The sequence below is a fragment of the Gymnodraco acuticeps genome, unplaced genomic scaffold (assembly GCF_902827175.1).
Source record: "Gymnodraco acuticeps unplaced genomic scaffold, fGymAcu1.1, whole genome shotgun sequence".
Lineage (NCBI taxonomy): Eukaryota > Metazoa > Chordata > Actinopteri > Perciformes > Bathydraconidae > Gymnodraco > Gymnodraco acuticeps.
In genome coordinates, this window is record NW_022990682.1 from 525,489 (window position 1) to 548,679 (window position 23,191).

Consider the following 23,191-nt stretch of genomic DNA (forward strand, 5'->3'; position numbering starts at 1 on the left):
TCAGGTTCAATATTATGTTACATTGTATTCCCGTTTTACTGCATGACAATAACAAGGTGTGTTTATTTAATGGACTCAGTAACATTTATGATAGATAATAAAATCAACCTTTAGGTCTTATTTTTTTTATTATATATATTTATACTTTTTTTTTTTTAATGATTGTTCGTTTCTTTTCCTTTTTCTCTTAACCTATGTGTTTTAGTTATTATAATTATTTTTATTTAAGGATTCTTTTTCCCATTATGACTATATAGGTTGGTTGGTGTTCCTGTCATGTCATGTTGAAAAAAGAGAAGCATGATATCCACCGCACATACTGCACTATGGCTGTATTATATATATATATATATATATATATATATATATATATGTGTATCTTTCTTAATAAAGATATTTGAAACAGAAAATGGCATCAAGCTGCTTCTTTAAGATGCAAACAAGCAGAGGAGCTGTGGGATGGGTTTCCCACAGCTCCTCCCTCCCCCTCTACCCTTCTCCCCCTCTCTGGGTTTTTGTTCTCTCTCTCTCTCGCTCTCTCTCTCTCTCTCTCTCTCTCTCTGGGACCCAAACTTGTTTCAGGAAAAAGCGCCTGAACATATTTTCTCTCTGAAGAAACAGGACGGCCGTGTCCGTGCCAAAGGAGAAGGCGTAAACTTCCTCCAAACATTTCCTCCGCCATCTCCGCTTTCGAGCATTTTGTGGAATCGTTTGTAGCGAGAGGAGATTTTTTTATTATCTGGTTTTTCCACCTCCGACACCACCTGGTTGTTTCTCTTTTAACACGGACTCCTACTTCCTTTCCTCAAACATCTGAATTGTGCGGACATGGACTGGGGAACAGATCTGTGGGTAAGTTGACAGCTGACACAAGAAGTAGAGCCCTCTGGGAGAAGTCGTTACTAAAACAAAAACCATCCCTTAAGAGAACCGCTTTTGTTTTCGTCGACACAATGTGTACTTTTCCACGGCAGGCCTGGGCTAAGTAATCTTGCGGAGTAAAAAAAGGCTTCAGCCAGATGATTTCGCAACTCCTTGCTCCCTGCATACCTTTTCATACGGGAAAGAAGAGTGTTTTATTACTCTTTCTGGCCACCTTATCTACACACTGTAGGCTAAAGGTGTACTCCACCACACTCCCCCTTCATGCATGCTCTAACCTGAGCTGTGCTTTGTGATAACAGCTCTCAGGATTGCATCTGGTCAGTGTCTCCCTTCAGCTGTGAATCACAGTGACAGTCATCAGGTCAGATAACAGTGTCCCTCTGTGCAGGGAGCAGAAGAAAAAGCACACCAACACAAGGGGCATCTGATCAGGGCTGCAAGTTACAATTATCTGCATTAGTTTCCCGGTGAACCAATCAATTGTTTGGCATATGAGGAATGATTAATGTAAAAATATTACAATATGTGGTCAAATTAGTGCTGAGTATTATGCAGGAAACCATATATTCTAACATGATTGACCAAATACCTCAATATCGTTACAAATATTTTTGTTCGAACCCTTTTACCGGCTATTTTGAGTATGTGTTGGACTCTCATGGCCTTAAAACGAGGGTTAATTTATCTAAACCTAAAGGGGTCTTGTTATGATAATTTTAAGGTTTTATATTTCAGTATTTTGTTCCTCTACTGCGACATGTTTACATGATTTAATGTTCAAAAAGTGTTTTATTTTTCTCCTACTCCCTGAGCTGCAGCACCTCTTTTTAGCTGGCTGGCTCTACTGTGATTGTTTTTTGAGATGTCCTGCCCCTTAGCCTATCACATACTATGTGCGCTAGCAAATAGAAGCACACGTGTTACATACATAGGCGGATTTTGCGGGGGGGGGGCAGGGGGGGTATTGCCCCCCCTAGTGGCTGAAATATGTTACAGCATTACTACTTCTAAAACTGTTCCAATACAAATATTTCGTATATCAATATTTTAATAGATGTAATATAATGATTGTTACAATACAAATCTGAATAATATCATATTTTGTTTGAAATAATTTCATTTTTGAGCAGTCGCATGTTGTGACGTGTGTGTGTGTGTTGTGGGTGTGTGGTGGTGTGTGTGTGTGTGTTGTGGTGTGTGTGTGTGTGTGTGTGTGTGTGTGTGTGTGTGTGTGTAGTGTGTGTGTGTGTGTGTGTGTGTGTGTGATGTGTGTGTGGTGTGTGTGTGTGTGTGTGTAGTGTGTGTGTGTGTGTGTGTGTGTGTGTGATGTGTGTGTGTGTGTGTGTGTGTGTGTGTGTGTGTGTGTGTGTGTGCTGTGTGTGTGTGTGTGTGTGTGTGTGTGTGTGTGTGGTGTGTGTGTGTGTGTGTGTGTGTGTGTGTGTGTGTGTGTGTGTGTGTGTGTGTGTGTGTGTGTGTGTGTGTGTGTGTGTGCCGTCTGAGGTTCCGGCCCACCAAGTTTCCTTGCTTTTTTTTTACATATAAACAGGGTTCGTACGGTCATTGAAAACCTGGAAAAGTCATGGAAATTCAAAATGCAAATTCCAGGCCCTGAAAAAGTTATGGAAAACAATATTTTTCTCAAAGTTTTGGAAAAGTCATGGAAATGTAACTAAAGTTGCGTCAAATATAATTTACATTTTATCTAATTGCCGAAATAATCTGCGGTCTCAAGCTGTTATGTGCCATCATGACGCGCATGGTGTTATTTTTTAATATATGAAGCGCGAGTTGTGTGCTCGAGTGTGCTGTCGGGCCGGCTGAACTCTGCTGCTCCGGGTCAGCTACATTATCTACGGTGAGTTCGTTAACTGTGCGGAGTCACTGTGGCACAGACTGCACCGCTGGTGAACAGCTGTTAGAACGAGCCGTTCAGGTGTTCAGAGCTGAGCGGCAGAGCGTGATGTGAACTGAAACGTTTTTCTGTCGCAACATCATTTAAGGAATCGTTGAGCTAGCTAGTTAGCATACATTGTCACTATCTGCTAACGTTAGCTTTAGCCTTCGTTTTCTAATAGTTTTGTTCATAGGCTATAAACAGAGGTGGTATAAGTATAGATATTGTGCTAGAGTAAAAGTAGAAGTACTCAGATCTTGTAGTTTAGTAGAAGTACTCAGATCTTGTACTTTAGTAGAAGTACTCAGATCTTGTACTTGAGTAAAAGTAGAAGTACTCAGATCTTGTACTTTAGTAGAAAGTAGCCTACTCAGATCTTGTACGTTAGTAGAAAGTAGCCTACTCAGATCTTGTAGTTTAATAAAAGTATAGTACTCAGATCGTGTGCTAGAGTAAAAGTAGAAGTACTCAGATCTTGTACTTTAGTAGAAGTACTCAGATCTTGTACTTGAGTAAAAGTAGAAGTACTCAGATCTTGTACTTTAGTAGAAAGTAGCCTACTCAGATCTTGTACGTTAGTAGAAAGTAGCCTACTCAGATCTTGTAGTTTAATAAAAGTATAGTACTCAGATCGTGTACTTGAGTAAAAGTAGAAGTACTCAGATCTTGTACTTTAGTAGAAGTACTCAGATCTTATACTTAATTAAAGTATAGTACTCAGATCTTGTACTTGAGTAAAAGTAGAAGTACCAGAGTGTCTGTTACAGTAAAAGTCCTGCATTCAAAATGTTCCTCAAGTAAAAGTAGAAAAGTATTCTCATCAAAATATAGTGAAAGTAGCGACAGTAAAAGTAGTCGTTGTGCAGATTGGTCCATTTCAGAATAATATATATGATATGTTTTATAATGATTGATCATTAAAGTGTTCTCAAAGCTGGTAAAGGTGCAGCTAGTTTGAATGACTTTGTATACTGCAGGGTAGCTGGTGGATTTACTCCAGGTGGAACTAAAGTCTGATTTAACACTTAATTAGATTTACCATCATTCATCCAGATCTGTGAAGTAACTAAAGGTATTAAATACATGTAGTGGAGGAAAAGTACACCATTTACCTCTGAACTGTAGTGGAGTACACAGTAGCAAAACATTGAAATACTTAAATAAAGTACAAGTATCTAAAAATTGTACCCACGTATAGTACTTGTTGAGTTTATGAACTTAGTTACTTCACACCAGTGGCTATACAGATAGAAAGACTAAACCTTGCACAGAGGCATGAAAATACATTTTCAAAATGCTCAACAGTGCTGCCAAAATGATAAACTGACTGCTACACAATTAAATAAATGCTTTTATATATTTCTATTAGATGGGACTCTTTAACGTTTCTGTTATTATTGATACTGCTGCTTTAGTTGTTCTGACTGCTAAAATCATCTGTTATTCCTCATTTAAAGCCGATATTCCGTGGGGTCGGGGGCTCGGATCCTTGTCACCTTTTTCATACCTGATGAGTTTGCCTCCCTGACTACAGTTGCTTCAGCGTGTAGAAGCTAGTAAGCCTACTATTTGATTTGTTTTAGATAGGCATTAGGCACTACATGTTTCATATGCAGACCTTATTTTCCTGTTCCATGTTCAAATAAAGCATTTTCAGTGGTAATTTTTTTTTGGTCATGGAAAATTAGGTAAAGGTCATTGAGAAGTCTTGGAAAAGTCATTGAAAATCATCGGTGAAAAAGTGTATGAACCCTGTACAAGTGCTTCAGCTATTGTATTACAATAAGATATGCGGCGATTTTTAAAACGTCCAATTTCTGGGACGTTTAAGGCGTCTACTGCTGCACTAAGTAGGACACTGGTTAATAATATTGTAGCGTGTTCAAGTAACCAAGGGATATAGTAGTTATCAAATAAGTATAAGATGTGCACAGTTATGATAAGTTTTACAGATGTAATGCACTGTTGTTGGGGGGAGAGACCGCCCCTTCCATATGAGTGTGTGTGTACGGCGGGCATGAGGCGTGCATGACGAGACGAGTTGTGTTCGTATGTGGAAAAGTCATACTCAGTGCGGTGAACGCTGGTTTTATTGCTACTGTATCCGTAGAACCCCACGCAATAGTTGGGACTGTGTACTGACGTCAGTAAAAAAGGTTTGCCCCCCCAAGCGCAAATGTCAAACTCCGCCTATGGTTACATAGTGATGTCACTATGTTACAGAAGTAAACAAAGGAGTTCAGTGTAGGAGAGAAACTCCCTCTGGAGGCAACTTTCTGATTTCAGCCTTTGCAGACCATTTACATGCACTAAAACCTATATAACACACTACAGGAAACCCCTTTGGAAAACAAGCCCAAAGCTTAGAACTAACCATGAAATTATCTTTTACTATAATATTATAAACAATGGGCATTACATTTAGTTTGGCATTTTATTCCATCTCTCCTCACCACTATAGAGAAATGTGCTTCTATCCACTTTACTTTGACTTTCACATGGGGTTGTTTAAAGGGGCCCTTTTTGTTTTTTCGGCGTGTGTTTTTGAATTTGTTGGTACAATACTGAGGTTTTTATGTATTTATACTGTAAGTGTAAGAATAAGAGATTATTATTAGATCTCCTGCCTGCCTCCTAGCCTAGACTCCAGAACTATAATGGAAATGACTTTATTGCAATATTCTGACCAATTTTAGTACTGTATGCACATTTGTGTATTTCTAATCTTTCGATTATCATAATTCAAACAATCATGTAATCATAGATAATAGCAAATTGATTTGTACGGTTGACCATGGCCGGTTTTTTATCAAAAAGAGGTTTAGGTTTTTGATAGGTAATCATCACTATTGTGGATTTAATGACTAAATGGGTTACAGAGCAAAGAATGGCTAGAACAGTTTGGAAAACCACAGATTGTCTTATAAACCAGGTAAAGATATTCGATACACAACAATTTGATATCCAAAATCTGTGAAGATATTGATTCTCATATTGGATATAAAACCTGCCTCAAATAACTTGTTATGTCCTACCAGCAGTTTAGGAGCTGAAGACATCCTGTTTACTTCCCCTTACAACACAGGAAGGCAGGAAATCCTCACATTTGAGAGACTGAAACCTGAGAACGTTTGGCATTTTTGCCTCATACCAAATGCCAAAATAGCTCCTAATACATTTTCTGATTATTGCTTTACCACTCATTAACAGTGTTGGAAGAAGTACTCAGATCCTGTACTTGGGTACAAATAATATGGTCTCAAAATAAAACTCAATAGTATAAGTCCTGATTTCAAAGAAGTACTAAAAGGTTAGGGTTAAAAGTTACTTAAAGGTCACATATTATGCAAAATCCACTTTTCTACATCAACATGTGTCCCCTCTGTGGAAAGGGATTCTGAAAGTTTCAGGAAAAAATATTGTCTCTCTTTTTGTCCTGATCCATTTCTATAAAAACCTGTCTGTCTGAAAATGAGCTGATCAGATTTGGGTCACTTTATGATGTCATAACGATTATCACCTGCATCTCCTCCTAGAGCACCTCTGTGTTCTTTGTAACCAAATGTCTCTCAGAGGGGCGTGGGGAGGGGCTCCTTGTTTTCATCTAAAGTAACAGACAGAGAATCAGCACTTTAGAAACAGGGCTGAAACAGAGGGGATTATGGGATGCTGATCTGTTTGGTATTTGGAGCCAAACACTTCAGAGACATGTTTTGTATATATCTGAGAACTTTAATATATTGAGTATAATAGGAAACCTTTAAGTAAAACATCCTGACTGTTTTTGATATTTGGTTTGAAGCAGAATTTTGGGGCAAACAGAACTAATTTCCCTAATCTTGCTGTGATTATGTTCACAGTCTGCACACATTCCTGTGAGATTAAACCGGTGGTGGATAGTAAGAAGTAGTAAGTACTAGGGCTGCTCAATTAATCGCAATTACGATGTTGGCTTGCAACGATTATGAAAACAACATCATCGAAATAAAACGATTATTTATTTTATTAATTTTTTATAATTTTTTTTAATTGGTTTTTCAGTTGAATTATACTTAAATATCATAATCTCGATTATTTGGGTCAATAATTGATATCACGATTATTAAAAACGATTATCCATTTACTTTGAAAACATCCATTTATTGAAAAAAAAAAAAGTGAACCGTATGTTTTTAACAGTTGATTGAACAGACTGTTAAAAACATACTGTTCACATTTTTCAAAGTAAATGGATAATCGTTTTTAATAATCGTGATATCAATTATTGACCCAAATAATCGAGATTATGATTTTTGCCATAATCGAGCAACCCTAGTAAGTACATTTATCCAAGTACAGTACGAGAGATCTCTCGATTATTATCTCGAATCCATTTGGTCAAGGAAATAGGAGTAAACCACATTTTCCTCCAAAATCCCAAATTGTCACTTGTTTTTTCTGACAAACACTAACAGACCTGTTGATATAATCATTACATCGATAACCAATGACACGTTTTTCAAGTTCCAGATCAAATGTACTGCTCTTTTTTCTATGAAGACTGTCAATCAGGCTTCTTATTGGGATTTATAGCAATCTTTCTGAAAAACAAATTGGATTATCTTTAATTTGTTTTGGGTTAAAGCCCTAAACTGAACAGTAGATGTTTTGATGTACACACAAGTGAAACATGCCCTTATTTAACCCTATGTCATAACGTTTCTACCTTCCATCTCTTTCAACAAGGCCTGCCTGTATATGACCGTTTAGACATGTTTCCCCCTACATTCTGCCTGATGTGTTTCATTCATTTACATGTTGTATTTTTCAATCTGAATTTGCAAAAGCACTAGTTATAAAATAAATATAGTGAAGTAATACTACAGAAATTCCCTCTGAAATGCAGTAGAGTAGAAGTAGAAACATGCAAATATTCAAATATAAGTACTTTCAAATGTTAGTACATTCAATAAATGTACTTCATGTGCTCTAAAAGAAGGCAACATACCCTAAGTTAAAACAAATGAACGATGATTTTGATTTTGCTAAATGTCGTGATAGATTTGCTTTGCATGTTCTTTTACTAAATCAGATTGAAAGTAGCCTGTAATCGCTAAAAACATATCACGACATTAGCTAATGTTAATGACTGGTGCAGCTCTGGGTAAATACAAACTTAGCCTTATTAAATAGCGTTTGTGATTCATGCATAAAAAACTCATCTTAATGTATGTTAGTACAAAATACATGAAGGTGTTGCATAGCTAACTGAACCTGATGACAACATATGAGCTTGCTTATATGTAACATGTTCAGAATAAGTTGAGTTATAATGGGTTATATGAAATATGGTCTGACCTGACCGTTATTAAAATGTGGTCGGTAAGATTGTATAAATAAAGTTACAAAGTGCTTCTCATGGTGAAATGCATATCCAGTTTTATAGAGGTCACAAATAAATTACAGTCCCAATACAGGGAAGGCAAGTTGAGAGAGAGAGTGGTTTTGAGTCATACTGTCACCACCACTACGCTGATGACTACAATACCTGTATCAGCGAGCAGTGTTAAGAGATGCAGTTGAACTGACGAGGCAGGTTTTCTGGAGGTAGGGTTGCATATCGGTGACTGTTTTACGATACCGATACTCGACCGATACATATCGTGATACTCTCATGTTGCATAAGGGAACAATTGTATCATCCCGCAATTACTCCCATGAAGTGCTTTATGATATAGTTAACATGTCAAATGAATATTAAATTCAATTGTTAGACTCCCACACCCCACAGTGACTCGTTTGCGGAGTTTCACGGCAAAATTGACATCGTAATTTCGACGGTTTGGGTGTGAGTTTAAGGATATTGCGCCTCACTTGCACCGCTATCTGGAGGTAACATATGTAGAAAGCAAATGTACCAAGGATTGAGCCCTGTGGAACTTCACAGAGTAGAGGGACAGGTGATGAATCACAGTAGCAAGCGACTTTAAACTGCCTGTTTGGCAGATAGGACGGCACAAGATACAAACCCACTTTTTGAGCTCTTCTGAAAAGTCAAATGCAGCTGTTCAGTTAAGGACAATGAAGATAGACATTTTCAATCTTAGTAGTGACGTTTTTAAAGGGGCCCTATCATGCTAATTTTCCGGTTCAGATTTGTAATTTGTGTCTCTACTGTGACATGTTTACAGCCGCTTTAATGTTCAAAAAGCTCTTTATTTTTCTTATACTCCCTGTGCTGCAGGTCTTCTTTTCACCCTCTGTCTGAAACCAGAGCCCAGTCTGCTCTGATTGGTTAGCTGGCCGGCTCTGTTGTGATTGGTCAATCACAACAGAACAATCGTACGTCCCGCCCCTTAGCCTATAACGTACAATGTGTTGGAGCGCTACCCAAGTGAAGCGCAAGTGTTACTGTTAGTGATGTCACTATGTTACAGAAGTAAACAAAGGAGTCCAATGGAAACGTTTCAGGCAGGAGGAGAGAACCTTTGGGATGTTATCCTTTGCAGACCATTTACATGCACAAAAGCCTATATAACACATTGCAGGAAAGGGAAAACCCAATAAGCACAATAGGGCCTCTTAAACATATTGTTTGCCTCGTTGAATCTCTAAGACATTTTAAATGTTATATTGCAGGTTGTGAGGCTCCAGTGACTTCCTGTTTGCTCAGTTGATTGCTTTGAATAGAAAATATCTCCAGATGATTCCTAGCAACTGATTAACACATTACAAAAGTCCCTCCTAGCTAAGACATTAAGTGCAACCTTATTTAGTTAATCAGTAGTTTGAGAATACTTAATAAGAACTCTACAAAAACGTTATGAACAGTTTGTGCACACAGTTGAGCTCACGTTATGACTGAGTATAAGCTCAAATCTGACCTTGGATCAGTGTGCATCAGGAAACATATGCTGCTGCGTGCCGTTACAGTGAGGGGTGGGACTAATCTGACTGGTTCCTGGGTTTTGAGAGGCCCCTGGGACCGTCAGTCACTGGGCGGAGGTTCACACTGAGCTAATGATTATCTCATTCCTGAACCCTCTCTGTCTCCCTATCAGCATTTCCTCCTCTGGCACAAACATGTAGATGTGTTACAGTAGAAGTAATGGGGCGTAGCAAGTGAAGTGGTGAATACGTGCAGGAATTTGTCATAAAGTTATGTTTCTATGATTTATTTCTAGTGCAAATAAACCCCAGTTTTTTTTCTCATCCTGTTCCTCCTTTTCGTATCCAGGACATTGCTAACTGTGCTACATATGATCTCCTTTTAGCTTTGCCCTCCTCCGAGGACTCAACATCTATGTCTCTGGATCCAGAAGACCCTACACACACACACACACACACACACACACACACACACACACACACACTTGAATACTTTATTTGGTTCCACAAATTATATTACATCGACAGGGAATCAAATATATCGGGGCTAAGCAGCACAGAACACTTAAAGGAACACACACACACACACACACACACACACACACACACAGTCTATCAGCATCAGTTTTTCTTTGTCACATTAACCTTCAGTGAGTATGTCATGACGTGTAGAAATAAGCCAGTGGGGACAGAGACAACAAACGTTACCTGTCCAACAGGTTTGTGTGTGTGTGTGTGTGTGTGTGTGTGTGTGTAATTTCATTTTAAATAGAGACAGAGAGGAATGTTGGAAGGACAGTTTTTCTTTCTCTACTACACCTTTGTAGTTTATGTTTGTGAAAGAAATTAAAGGGTGTGTGTGGTTATTCTTAGACTTCCAGTTTCCATTTGTATCGGATCGCCTGATGAAATGTGGTTTGAACTAAAACACTTCTTAGTTACGTTCTCAGTTTCCTAGTTTCGATTCGGAGTTCGTCAGCAACTATACGGACAATTGAATCATAGTGTACAAAGATAACTTACTGCTTTCAGGGTTTGTTTTTTTAACTCTTCTGCGACAGTGCATTTTAAATGTTTGCAACTGCTGGTTGGTGTTAGTCGCAGTGTATTGACAATGCAATGATGCATTCATTGCAATAGCTCATTCTAGATGTTCCATTGTGATGCTGTTCTCATTTGATAGGGAAATTATCTTGTTTTGGATTGTCAAGTAAAAGAAAGTAATTTAAACCTTTCGGAGGCTTTAGGATGATATAGTGATATATACTTTCTACATTTTTGATACTTTACTGGCAGTAAATATACAGCAGATTTATCCACGATAAAACACAATCAGTAGTTGGAAACGTATAACCCTTGACTTGGAAAGACATGTTCCCCAGTGTTGCTCTACAGTATGTGGCATGTTCTGCAGCCAGATTCACTTCTTGTTTCAGAAGCGCTTTGCTTTCAGTAAGTAGTGAAACCTAATCCAACCTCAATGTTTGCCCTTTTCTTTTAAAACGATGTCTCATTGTGTGTTCTAACGGCTGCAAGTACTACACTGATGTACCTCATTTCGAATGGAAAGTGTTAAATCAAAAGCACAAAGCCAAAACAATGAAAAAAGTGTGTTAGGGGTTTTCTGAGACACATTTCGAGCTCAGGGTGTTTCTCAACAGCAGCGTTTGTGTGCACATAAACATGTATTAAAAAACATCTGTCTCTCTGTGCTGTTCCTCTCTTAGGACCAGTATGATCACATCGACAAGCACACGCAGTCGGGCCTGGACCTGGTGGAGCGCTACATAAAGTTTGTGAAGGAACGGACAGAAATAGAGCAGAGCTACGCCAAACAACTCAGGTGTGCATTTAGTTTTAAGAAAGTTCTCACATGTTAACTTTAATTACGATCTTAAATGAGTGTTTGTGCATTTATATGTGTCTGATAGAGTCACTCTGCTTCTTTTACAGGAATCTATCAAAGAAATATGCCAAACGAGGGGGCAAAGAAGAGCAGGACTGCAAGTAAGAGAACAAAATAACGTTTTCTGTCCTTATTTTGCGTATGTAAAATAAACAATTGAGGTGGTTTCTGTTGCTCTAAGTCTTTCAATTTTGCCATTCTTGCACCACATATATATGCACTAAGAATGTCAATGAGGGCAGATGTAACACTAATAATGTGCAGTACATTTAGAAACTATACACTGTAGGTAAACTAAATTAGACTTCTCATTTGCTCACTTTCACTTATTAACATTTCAATGCTAATGAATGTTAGCTTAAAAGGTCTCCTGACACTTTCATAGAAACATGACTAGTGTTTGTGTTTTTGCTTTAAACTTCTTATATCCAAGAGTCATTTATGAAAGTGTATTATTGAAGAATAACTGATCAGTACAGGGAATGTGACACTATATTGCATTCATTCAGAGTTTTGGGGGTTTTAACTTCCCTGGAAATGTTTTTTTTACCGCGGGAAAGAGACAAGGAGGCCACAGGAAAGGCAAAAAGTGAGAGATACAGGAAAACCATTGTCATTGTACTGTTGCATTTTGGATAATTGAATAAACTGCACAAAACGACATTCTTGCCTGGACTTTGGATATTTTTCCCTGCGTGAGTTCCCCTAGCTGTTGCCTCGGCGGCAGTTTTATTGAGTAAAATGTTCTGTTATAATTGTTCCACTACAATTACAGTATTTCAAGGGGACATACATTGTGTTCCTTGGTATGGTTTATATGTCCTAAGGGGTCCTTGTGTAAAAACGGCTCTATTAGCATCATCGCTCAGCATGGGGAGAAATCCAGCTGTGACGATCCACTAATTGTCTCTCCCTCCGTGCTGCAGATTCAGCAATCACGCCTCCCTCCAGGAGATCCTGAACGAGCTGAACGATTACGCCGGCCAGCGAGAGCTCATCGCTGAAAACATGATGACCGGCATCTGTGTGGACCTCACCAAGTACCTCCAGGATCTCAAACAGGAGCGCAAAACAGTGAGAGGGAGGGATACTACACGGGGAAGGAAGGAAGGGAGGGAGTACCGGGTGTTATTGTCATAAACTGCAGCTTATTAACTGAAATATGTTCCTTTCCAGCACCTGGCTGATGCCAAGAAGGCCCAGCAGAATTTAGAGATCAGCTTTAAACAACTAGAAAGTGTGAGTCATGTTTTGTTGTTGCTGAAGTCTACTTTGGGTCACATGTTTGTTATTTAAAGGATTAGTTCACTTCAAATAAGAAATAACACGTTCACTTCCTTAATATCTTGTCAAGCGGAAAGTTTGACATTTCATATCTTACAATACATTTTATGGAACATTTGGGCAATTATGGAGTGTATTCTTGTGCAGTGGGAGAATTTGAGTTTGTTTTATTCAACCTCAGTTGGTACAATTTCACAAACCTTTAGTGAGTTACTTGAAGTTAATGCATGTCTGTTGCGACTGAAAAAATATAGTCCTACCTTCTAATAATCAGTTGTAACTTATTACCATAATATGGGTTAATTCATCGTTTGATAATGTTATAGATCATATATATACGGTGGCCAACAGGTGCGAAACACTTTCATTCGTGTGTGTGTGTACATGCTTGGCTTGCAGACAAAGAAGCGCTTTGCCAAGGAGTGGGCAGAGACTGAGAAAGCCACTCAACAAGCTGAGAAAACGGAGAACGACATCAACGCCACCAGGCTGGATGTTGAAAAAGTAAACACACACACACACACACACACACACACACATCTGAGCGCTGATATTGCAAGATATCAAAGAAAGAATAACCTTGAACCTTCCTTGCCTCTCCTCCCTTTTGCTTCCTCCCTGCATCTGTTCCCCGCATTTCTCCCCCCTTTTGCATTTTGTTTTGCATCTTCTTTCCCTCTTCCTGCACTCCTCCCTTTTTCTCTACTATCGCTCCACCTTTCTTTTACTCTGAAGGCCAAGACACATGCCCATGGCCGCATACACACGGCGGAGGAGTGCAGGAACGACTATGCTGCACAGCTCCAGAAATACAACAAGGAACAAAACTTCTTCTACTACACGGAGATACCGCAGATCTTCAATGTGAGAAAACACGTGTAAACACAATGCAGTACAACTGGGCAATACTCACACACTTCTTTAAATACGAATTGAAACCAAACAGACCCTTTCAAATCAAATCCTGTCTATTTGAAGGTGCATCTTATAAACATAGACAGTGTAAATATATAATATGAACTTTAAGGAGGCTGTTTGTGCGTGGAACAGAAAATGCAGGACATGGATGAGCTGAGGATTCGGCGGATGGCGGAGGGATACTGCCAGTTTGCAGACATCGAGAAGAAAGTGCAGCCCATCATCTCAAAGTGTTTAGAAGGGATTTCCACCGCAGGAGGGAAAATTAATGAAAAACAGGTAAATGTTGTCGGTCGTGTTAATTTGAGTTTGAATCTGTTTCACCCACGTTATAAAACAATAATGGGACTGTGGCTCTCTGTCCAGTTTCATATCTAAGACAACTGTGATCTTATTGTTTTGGTACTAGGAGGGATGCTGGTATGTTGTGATGTTCTAAAAGGAATAGTTTTAGTTATAGTATTTTGGGGAAATTGGCTTATTTGGTATTTTGCAGAGAGAACGATGATAAGATCGCTCATATTAAACTTCTTATCAAACTCTTAAAAAGAAACGTAAATAAGCATTTAATGAGGCTACTTACCTGTTTCAATTTAAATACACCCTATGGAGCTTTCTTGTTAAAAAAAGAAATGTTTCATTTGGTGCCACTCGCCAAGATGCATGTTGTGGTTCCTTGAGTTTCAATGAATTCCTTATTAAACATTTGCAAAGCATTTGAAGGAACTCTTCAACCCGGAAATGAGCATTTGTAAATCAATTATTCACCCTTTGTTAACGTGGACTCTTGAAAAAAGCAGACTTCTTTTCTGGCATCGCTATAAGAATCCAAAAATAAAGGAAATATTTGCAGAATTGAAGTGAAAGTGGGGGGGGAAGTTTTACCCTTGTGTAAAAATAGGACCGGAGCTTTCCAAAGTCCTGCTGACAAAAAAAGAAGGAATGACTTTAGTAGAGACCTACGTATTGTTGACACTGCCTGAAATGTTGATGTATCTTTTAAACGAGGGTCTTTACAATTTTAATTTCAGTAGAGTTTACTGATTTAAAGAGGCCCTATTGTGCTGTTTGGGGGTTTCCCTGTCCTGTAGTGTGTTGTATATGTGTTGGTGCATGTAACTGGTCTGCAGAGGCTAAAATCCCAAAGTTCCCCCTCAAAGTGTCTCTCCCACAAACTCCCCCCCCCCCCCCCATGCCTGAAACACCTCCATTGGACACCTTTTTTTACATCCGTAACATAGTGACATCACTATGTATAACGCGTTTCTATTAGCTAGCGCGAGACATGTCACAGTAGAGGCACAAAATACAAATATGAACCTGAGAATGAGCTTAATAAAAACCCATCAGCCAATGTAGTGTAACCAGCCCTTCCAGTATCAGACGGGCTCAGTTGAACACTTGTTGTTAACTCTGAATCAACAGAAACAACACTTTACTTTCTTTGGTGTAAACGTTTGTCCACTTGTCTCCCTGCAGGACTCGATGCTGTTCATAGAGCAGCACAAATCTGGTTTCGAGCGACCTGCAGATGTTGAGTTTGAAGACTACACCCAGGGAATCAAATCAGCCACCTCCGAGTCCAGCCTCAACCCTCCTAAAGTGCGCGCCAAGCTCTGGCCTTTCAGCAAGAAGACCAAGGTGAATTTGTTTATCTCTTCCCATTAGCTCTGCTTTTGCATAAAAGATGCAGCGTCTCAGAGACAGGATATGTACTGCCTCTCCCCTCTCTGCCAAGCCTGCTTTGGCATATGACTACTTGAAAATCCTCCCTGTCCTGTTCTTCAAATGGGGCTCAACTAGTCCGGGCTACTAATATGTCATTGGGCTAAAATGAACCTGTCATGTAAACCATATAACATTGATTCTTTAAACTCTGTAAACATGGTTGATTTAGACACGTTTTCATTTCTAATAATAGTCAACAGTCCTCCGTGCGTGTTGAAGAGAGGGTGTCATGTTACAGCCGATTGTGTTCAAACCTGTTCTTTTGGTTTGACGACCTGTTGCAGATTAATTGTACAGACCGCTTTGAAGAAGTCAAATATGTTGGTAGATCTGGGCCCGGCTCTCTTGTTATCCTCCTTTTTGTTGGCCACATAGAATTGCAAAAGAAGGCTCACACAGTCTCATAACAATGCATTAAAACAAACACACACACACACACACACACGGAACTCAACTCACATTCCTCTCATGTCTTACCCCACGACCCAGTTGCCCTCAGGGACCAATTCTAATTCCTGTCTGCTGCACAGACTTGCCCTAAAACACCCCTCCCTCTCTTATTAACTCCTTCTCCGCCTTTTTTTCACAGAAAGTCTCTGCCTCTGCTGACTCCCCTTTCTTCTTCTCTTCTGTATTTACCAGTGTGATTTTCTGCTTCCTTTGTTCTTCTTCCTCGTCTACTCCCTTGTCCTTTCCCCCCCCCTCTTCCTCAGTTTTCCCCTCCGTCTTTCTCTCCACCGTCCCCTTTCCCACCGGGCAGCCGCCCTCTCTCACTCCCCCTCTCCAAGCTGCAGCCCTCCCCTCTCTCTATCTGCCTGAGAGAGTTTAATATTTCTATTAAACCCAGGATTTCCACCCTAATGATATTACACAAACAGCACCGGGTGAGTGATGACAGCTGCTCGTGTGTGCCCCCCCTCCCCCGCTGTGTGTAAATGTCCCCCCTCCTCATGCATTGATGCTATTCCTGAACATTTGTACAGTTTTCAGAAGCAGAAGTTCTTTATTCGTCCGACAGAGGCAACATTTTCATTTTTGCAGCAAAAGTATCTACCAAAACTGATATTTAAAAATAAAACATTACATGACAACTTACAAAAGTGCACATTCATGTAGATAAGTAAGTCAAATAAAGTAAGTGTAACATGCAGAATGTAGTGTGGTAGCCGTTAGATAACAGTAGTAAAATGATATATTGCAGTTATGCACACATATTCTTGTTACAGTATTAAATGGTCTGACAGCCAGTACTGATAATTATCTTAACTAGGTACATATTGCACATGTCATGCTTGTTGCTCCAAATGTTTGCATGCGTTTGTTGTTCCCCTTTCTCATTCTGAGTGTCCATTTTTCTCTGTCCAGATATCGCAAGCTGAAAAGCACATGGTAACCGTAATTAACACATATTTAAGGGTAGACGTCAAAGGTGCTTGAATAAAAGTGTTCTGGTGCTTGATTCTTTTAAAGGGGAAATATTATTTAAAGGGATAGTTTGGATTTTTGACAGTGGAGTTTCATGAGGAACTTCTCAATAGAGGTAGGCACTCGCTAAGTTTGGTGAAAGACAAAGGAGTGTCTGTTGCACGGACGCAAAGTAATGTACTGCTGTTCAGAAAATGCAAGCTATCCCTTTTAATAATTTGTGTCAGTGGTAAAAAATCGTACAGATTTACCGATAACGTTTTCCGATTTATTGTGTGTCATTTTAAATGCAGGTTTGCAGGGCTTCACGTGACCTCACCTGTAATCACAGCTGGGTGTGGTCAGGTGAACCAGCTGTAAGACTGCAGTGTTGAAAGTGCATGTAGTCGCCCATGTGTTGGCACTGCAAGCTGGATTATTTGCATGGGTGAAGCTATACCTTCATACAAATATTTTAATAAATGTTTCCCATGGCACAGCGCACTACATGTTCAATCAGGGAACACTATTAACTTCATCTTTTAATCTAATGATTCAAATGGACACACTTTCTAATATATACTGTATCAAATTTGACAGACTACTTGAAAACTAGAAAAGATAACTCGATGTAGCGATGAATTTACAGACCTGTTCATCCAAATAACAAAATCAAATGTTATCTTACTTACCTCTTATGGTTTCTTGCCATGCAAATAGCTTTGGTTTGGTAGAATATCTGACTCTGAAATGTATGTTTTCCGTGAAAAATTTGAATTGAAAACACAGCAACATTTCCTTTTAGAAAAAGTGTGGTTGCTACTTTGAATAATCCAAACAAACAAGCTGTACAAACTTGGTCTAGTCTTTATCCAGATATCTCGTTTTCAATCTTTTACTTCACTCATTCTTGACCTTTGTCTCTGTGGAGGTAAAAAATACGGGCCCCTTTCTTTAGACTTAATATTTTGAGAAAATAATCCAGGATGTTATCACGATGTTTTTGAGCCTCATTTTAACAATATCTCAGCTCAAACTCCACAGGAGTCTGCCACAAAGCTATTAACTAAACCAAGCTTTAATAACCAGTTCGGAAGTGAATAGTGCTTTGTTACTCCTCTGTCTCAAAATCTTAGGGAACTTAAATCAATATAATTTGTTGGAATAATTAGGATTGTTGCACTTCCTTAATTGTACATTGGTATGGCATTGGAGAAATAGTTGCACTCATTGCATCAGGCGATTTAAAAAAAGAAATGCATATTTGAAATTCAGTGGTATTCTCAGGGGATGTTATAATAATAATAATAATACACTTTATTTGTATATCACCTTTCATGCACAAGCAGCCCAAAGTGCTTTACAGAAAACACAACAACAATATTAAAATAAATACAGAACATCTAGTGATCCTAATGAAATTCCCGTGAATTAAAGCTGACAAGAAATTATAATATGTTCAAATAAAACAATTCAAAAAAGAATATGAACAAATACAGTAAAACATGGACAATGATACTAGTGGGAATTGAAAGTTAACCCAAATTAAAAGTCATGGTTACTAATGGTGCTCTCCTCACTGTCTCTCTCTGTAACAAAGTGTGTTTCCTTGTAATAATGATGTGGCTCGGGTAAAGATAAATTGAAGTGGTTGAGTGACACCTGGTGGTGATCATTTATAAAGGTTTTACATCATGCTTGGATAATAACTGTGTGTGTGTGTGTGTGTGTGTGTATAGCCACCTCTTGCAGAAGACTTCTCTCACCTTCCCCCGGAGCAGAGGAAGAAGAGGCTGCAGTCGAAGATTGACGAAATCTCTAAAGAGCTGCAAAAGGCGCTGGACCAAAGGTAACAACTTCACGATCATCCTGAAAAAAACTGATTACATTTTTTCAACTGTTATTATTAGGTATTACCTTTTGATGCATGGTGTTTACTGTGATCATGTGATATTGGTTGGGGCAGCATAGATGGTGGTGGTATAGCAAATGATAAGATAACTTTCATTGGTGGTCACCTCAGTTAGTTCAAAGTAGAGTGACATCGTTGCATTTTGAAGCTTTAGGATTTAGTTTAAAGGGGCCCTATTATGTTTTTTTTTTTTGGGGTGTGTTATATAGTTTTTTAGTGCATGTAAATGGTCTGCAAAGGCTAAAATACAGAAAACAGTGATTAAGTGTGCTCCTAATTCGGGAAACACCCTTTTCTTTCCCCCTGTAGACAAAGCCAAGTCCATAAAGAAGTGGTTTTCCCAGTTTGGTGTAGGAGAACTGAACAGGTCCACATTAAGTCTTGACCTCCAACACATTTGATATTAATTCTAATTGTGAGCCAGGCCTTGTCACCCATCATCAGTACCTCACCTCACATCATATAGAGCTGTAACAAGTCTCCCTTCAGCAAGTCTCCTAGCGTCCCTCCTGTTTTTCATCAGTGATGCTACATAGGAGAGAAACTTCCCTAATGAGTGTTCACATTTCATAAATAATAACACTTTTCTTCCCCATTTTGCCCTCAGTGAGGCACTGGAGAAGATGAAGGGTGTGTACGAGCAGAATCCGCAGATGGGAGACTCCTCCAGTCTGGAGCCTCAGATCTCAGAAACGTCTCAAAACATCGGCCGCCTGAGGGGGGAGCTCGCCAAATACGAGGTTCACACACACACACACACACACACACACACACACACACACACACACACACACACACACACACACACACACACACACACACACACACACACACACACACACTATTTAAGTATTTTGTGCAAGTCTAACATCTTGTTCATCACAGACGTGGCTGTCAGAAGCAGTGGGAGGAGAGGAGTCTTCCAACGCCATCAACAATAATACTCAACACACGTAAGACCCGTATTTAAAGAAGTGTTTTTGATGTTTTTGGAGATTTGCTAATCCACTTTTATGCTGAGAAGTAAATGTTTGTTTATTTTATCTGGAGCTACTGCACGTTAGATTAGTTTAGCAAATAGAGTAGTATCACTTCTGCTAGGAAGCTAATTTGCTAGCGCCGCCGGCTTGTTATCACAGTATGATTATTTGACTAAACTGACTGTGGGTTAGATAATATTACAATTTTGCAGGTTTTAATAACATGTTATAGTAACTGATGTCATAGTTATTAAAACACAATACAAATGTACATGCAAGACACTAAGTTCTTCCCTTAGACACTGCTATCGCTACTGTGGCTAAACTGATTTTTACCTTCATTCATTTGCATTTTCAATTGTGAATGATAGCTCTAACCAATGTCTTACAATGATATGTTATATAAATAACATAGAAAACTGGTAATGACCCAGCTGTTCCCCCAAGTTTCCAGTCTTTATGCTAAGCTAAGCTAAGCTAACCCAGCTGCTGGATGTAGCTTTATTTTTACTTTACAGATATTGGAGAGCGGTATCAGTCTTTTTATCTAACTCCAAGCTGGAAATCAAATCAAATCATTTCACAAGATATTGAACTATTTTTTTAAATGTGAATGTTTAGCTGAATACAACAAATACAAATACTTGGTTTTTCTTCTTGGACATTTCCAGTGGTGTAGCAGCTGAACAGCCTCAGAATATCTACCTAGAGTTTGATGACGAGTTTGATGACGTAGAAACTCCTGTTGGCCAGTGCATGGCCCTGTACACTTTTCAAGGTAAAGTGGACATATTCATTCACTTAGCTCACTCATAAATGAATTTCATTTCAGGTTTTTAAACATGTCTTCATTGTGTGTGTGCAGGCAACAGCGAAGGCACCATTTCCATTACCGAGGGTGAGATGTTGAGTGTAATGGAGGAGGATAAAGGAGACGGATGGATGCGAGTACTTAGAGCCGGTGGAGAAGAGGGCTATATTCCTTCATCCTATGTGAAATAGCCCCATAACACACACACACACACACACACACACACACACACACACACACACACACACACACACACACACACACACACACACACACACACACACACACACACACACACCCACACTTAGAGCTTTAGATGAAAATCAAGATCAGAGCCAGAGGTGAATACAAAGTCATCCATGATAATTGGAGGTTTTCTCTACATCTTTTATCTCAGCCGGTGACGTGTCGTGATTAGGAAGCTTGTTATCGAGGCTGATTGCAATATAATAAAGTCCATGTCTCTACTCGCTGCTGCAGGGGAGGCCGTCTCTAAACTCAGACCGTCTGATCTTTATAGTCTTCAGCTCTTTTAAATCCAAACTTTTGAATGTATAGCTGAACATTTTGTCACAGCGTTAAGTGATAACTCTTGTAACATATTCAGAATCATAGTAGCATGACGCTACTTTTCTTTATGGTGATATATCCATTCACTTGACTTTCCCACTGCCATCTCTAATAACCTGCTGAGCATTTTTCTTTTTGTAACACCGGCCCTCTGCTTAAACCTCTCTCCTGACAGGATAATGTGAGCTTTTCTTTGTATCTTTTTGATGTTTTATGACTAATAACTGGACGAAAACCACTACTCTATAGGGAGTGAACACAATAAGGTCTGTCCCAGTAAAGGATAGGTTCACTTTAATGCCTTTCCTAAAACATTAGTCAGGTGCCCATATGAACACTGACATAGGTGTTGCTTGCTGCAATCATTCCCACTTGTTCATTCTGCCCTCTTCCTAATATGCTTTTGTCCCCCAGGAAATGGGGACAAAATCCCTGTTGAAGTTATTTTTTAAATGTATACTGTATGTTGCTTTCTGTAGTCTGTTATATAGGTCTGTGTGCGTGTAAATGTTCTGCAGGGGCTAAAATCCCAAATGAAAAAATCCCCCATTTGACTCCTTGTTTACTTCCGTAACATACTACGTACCACTCACACTTCCATTGGCTACATAGAAGGGACATCTCTAAGCAGTTGACCAATCACAACAGAGCCCAACCAGCTAACCAATCAGAGCAGACTGGGCTCTGGTTTCAGACAGAGGGTGAAAAGAGGTGCTGCAGTTGCATTAAAGCAAGGAAACATGTCACAGAAGAGGTATGAACATGTGTAATGTAATAGGGCCCCTTCAATCTAATCAAGTAGGTACAATCCAAAGTTTCAAAGTTTTTAATCAACCATTTATTGTTACTATCCCTCAACTGCATCTCAGCAGGAGAAATTATTTCATAGAGGAATTTAATACTAAAAATACTTATATTTTGGAAGAAACCCTCTTGATTTGAGTAAATCAGGTCTCATACTGCCTTATATAAGCATATTATTATACATATTAATACAAGAAATAATATAAACAAGAACACATTACATCAAGCAAAAACTGCTTCAATAAACAGTTCATATCTCCATATGATGTTACAATTTCTTTACTAAAGAGAGACTTGCAAGGAAACTAAAGCACAGTGGCATTAAACATGTTGGAGTAAAAATACAGCATTTACCTGCATTCACAAATACTTGGTGAAAAGTGTGCTGCGTTTGAGGTCGCTGCTTCAGAGATCAATACATAGCATGGAAATACAAATCTAAAGTGGAGACATATCAATTAAGTCCCTGTCACGGAAATTGCAGAGCGAGTTTTCAATTCTGGTCTTCAACTGTTTCTACTTTGACATCTTTACTCCCCTCGTATTTATATACTGGTTTTTAAACTGTCAAAACCACTTGTCATATATTGAGCCTTCAGATGATCCCTCTCAAACAATGGACATGTTTAAAACCTTTGACATTATTCTGAATTGTAATCCAATTGACTTGTTAAATCACATTTCTGAAGAATTAATGACACAAGATTGGGTTACAAAGAAAGGCAATGAGAGCTTCTGTGCCTTATACAGTCAATTAACTAGTTAAAAATACTCTTACTTCTTCTCGATTATTGAAAAATCAAGAATTTATGACTATACAAATATTATTTATATCAAAAGTTGAACTGCCTATCTACTTTATTCAAGTTCATTTTGAGGTTTCAAGCCATATCACAATAATTTGTCCATAGTTTGTACACTTAAACTTTTGATTTAAGCGCAGAGAAACTGGATACATCAGACGTCTAGTGTCAGACCCTGCAGGAACATCACTCTGCACAGCGAATCTGAATCTGTCATATTCAGAAATAAGCAAAACACTCGAGAGGGGGACTCTAAAAATCTCCCTCTCATTGAGCCACATGTTTACCCATCTCTTTCTCTGCCACTCTGTCCTGCACTAGTAGACTTTTTCAACATTTAAGGGGTATTATTGTATGATACAATTCTAAAAGGAAAATGTATGAATTTACATGTTTTGTCTGAGTCATAAAGTGTAAAGAAAAAT

General features: G+C 38.9%; 1 protein-coding gene across 4 annotated transcripts; it reads left to right on the forward strand.

Annotated features, from left to right (window-relative positions):
- Positions 1-539: 539 nt before the first annotated feature.
- On the forward strand, positions 540-23,190 carry LOC117555319 (cdc42-interacting protein 4 homolog). 4 transcript variants are annotated; one of them, XM_034230174.1, is made up of 16 exons: positions 540-852; positions 11,374-11,489; positions 11,600-11,653; positions 12,479-12,626; positions 12,729-12,791; positions 13,236-13,340; positions 13,572-13,700; positions 13,887-14,033; positions 15,234-15,395; positions 16,848-16,871; positions 18,626-18,735; positions 19,406-19,538; positions 19,684-19,751; positions 20,450-20,556; positions 20,644-20,787; positions 20,826-23,190. In XM_034230174.1, the coding sequence occupies exons 1-15, from the start codon at positions 829-831 to the stop codon at positions 20,778-20,780; spliced, it is 1,527 nt and encodes a 508-aa protein (XP_034086065.1). In that variant the 5' UTR covers positions 540-828; the 3' UTR covers positions 20,781-20,787; positions 20,826-23,190. The 4 variants fall into 4 exon arrangements, with proteins under 4 accessions (XP_034086065.1, XP_034086066.1, XP_034086064.1 ...); XM_034230175.1 differs by having other exon boundaries at positions 20,854-23,190; XM_034230173.1 differs by having other exon boundaries at positions 20,644-23,190.
- Position 23,191: the final 1 nt, after the last annotated feature.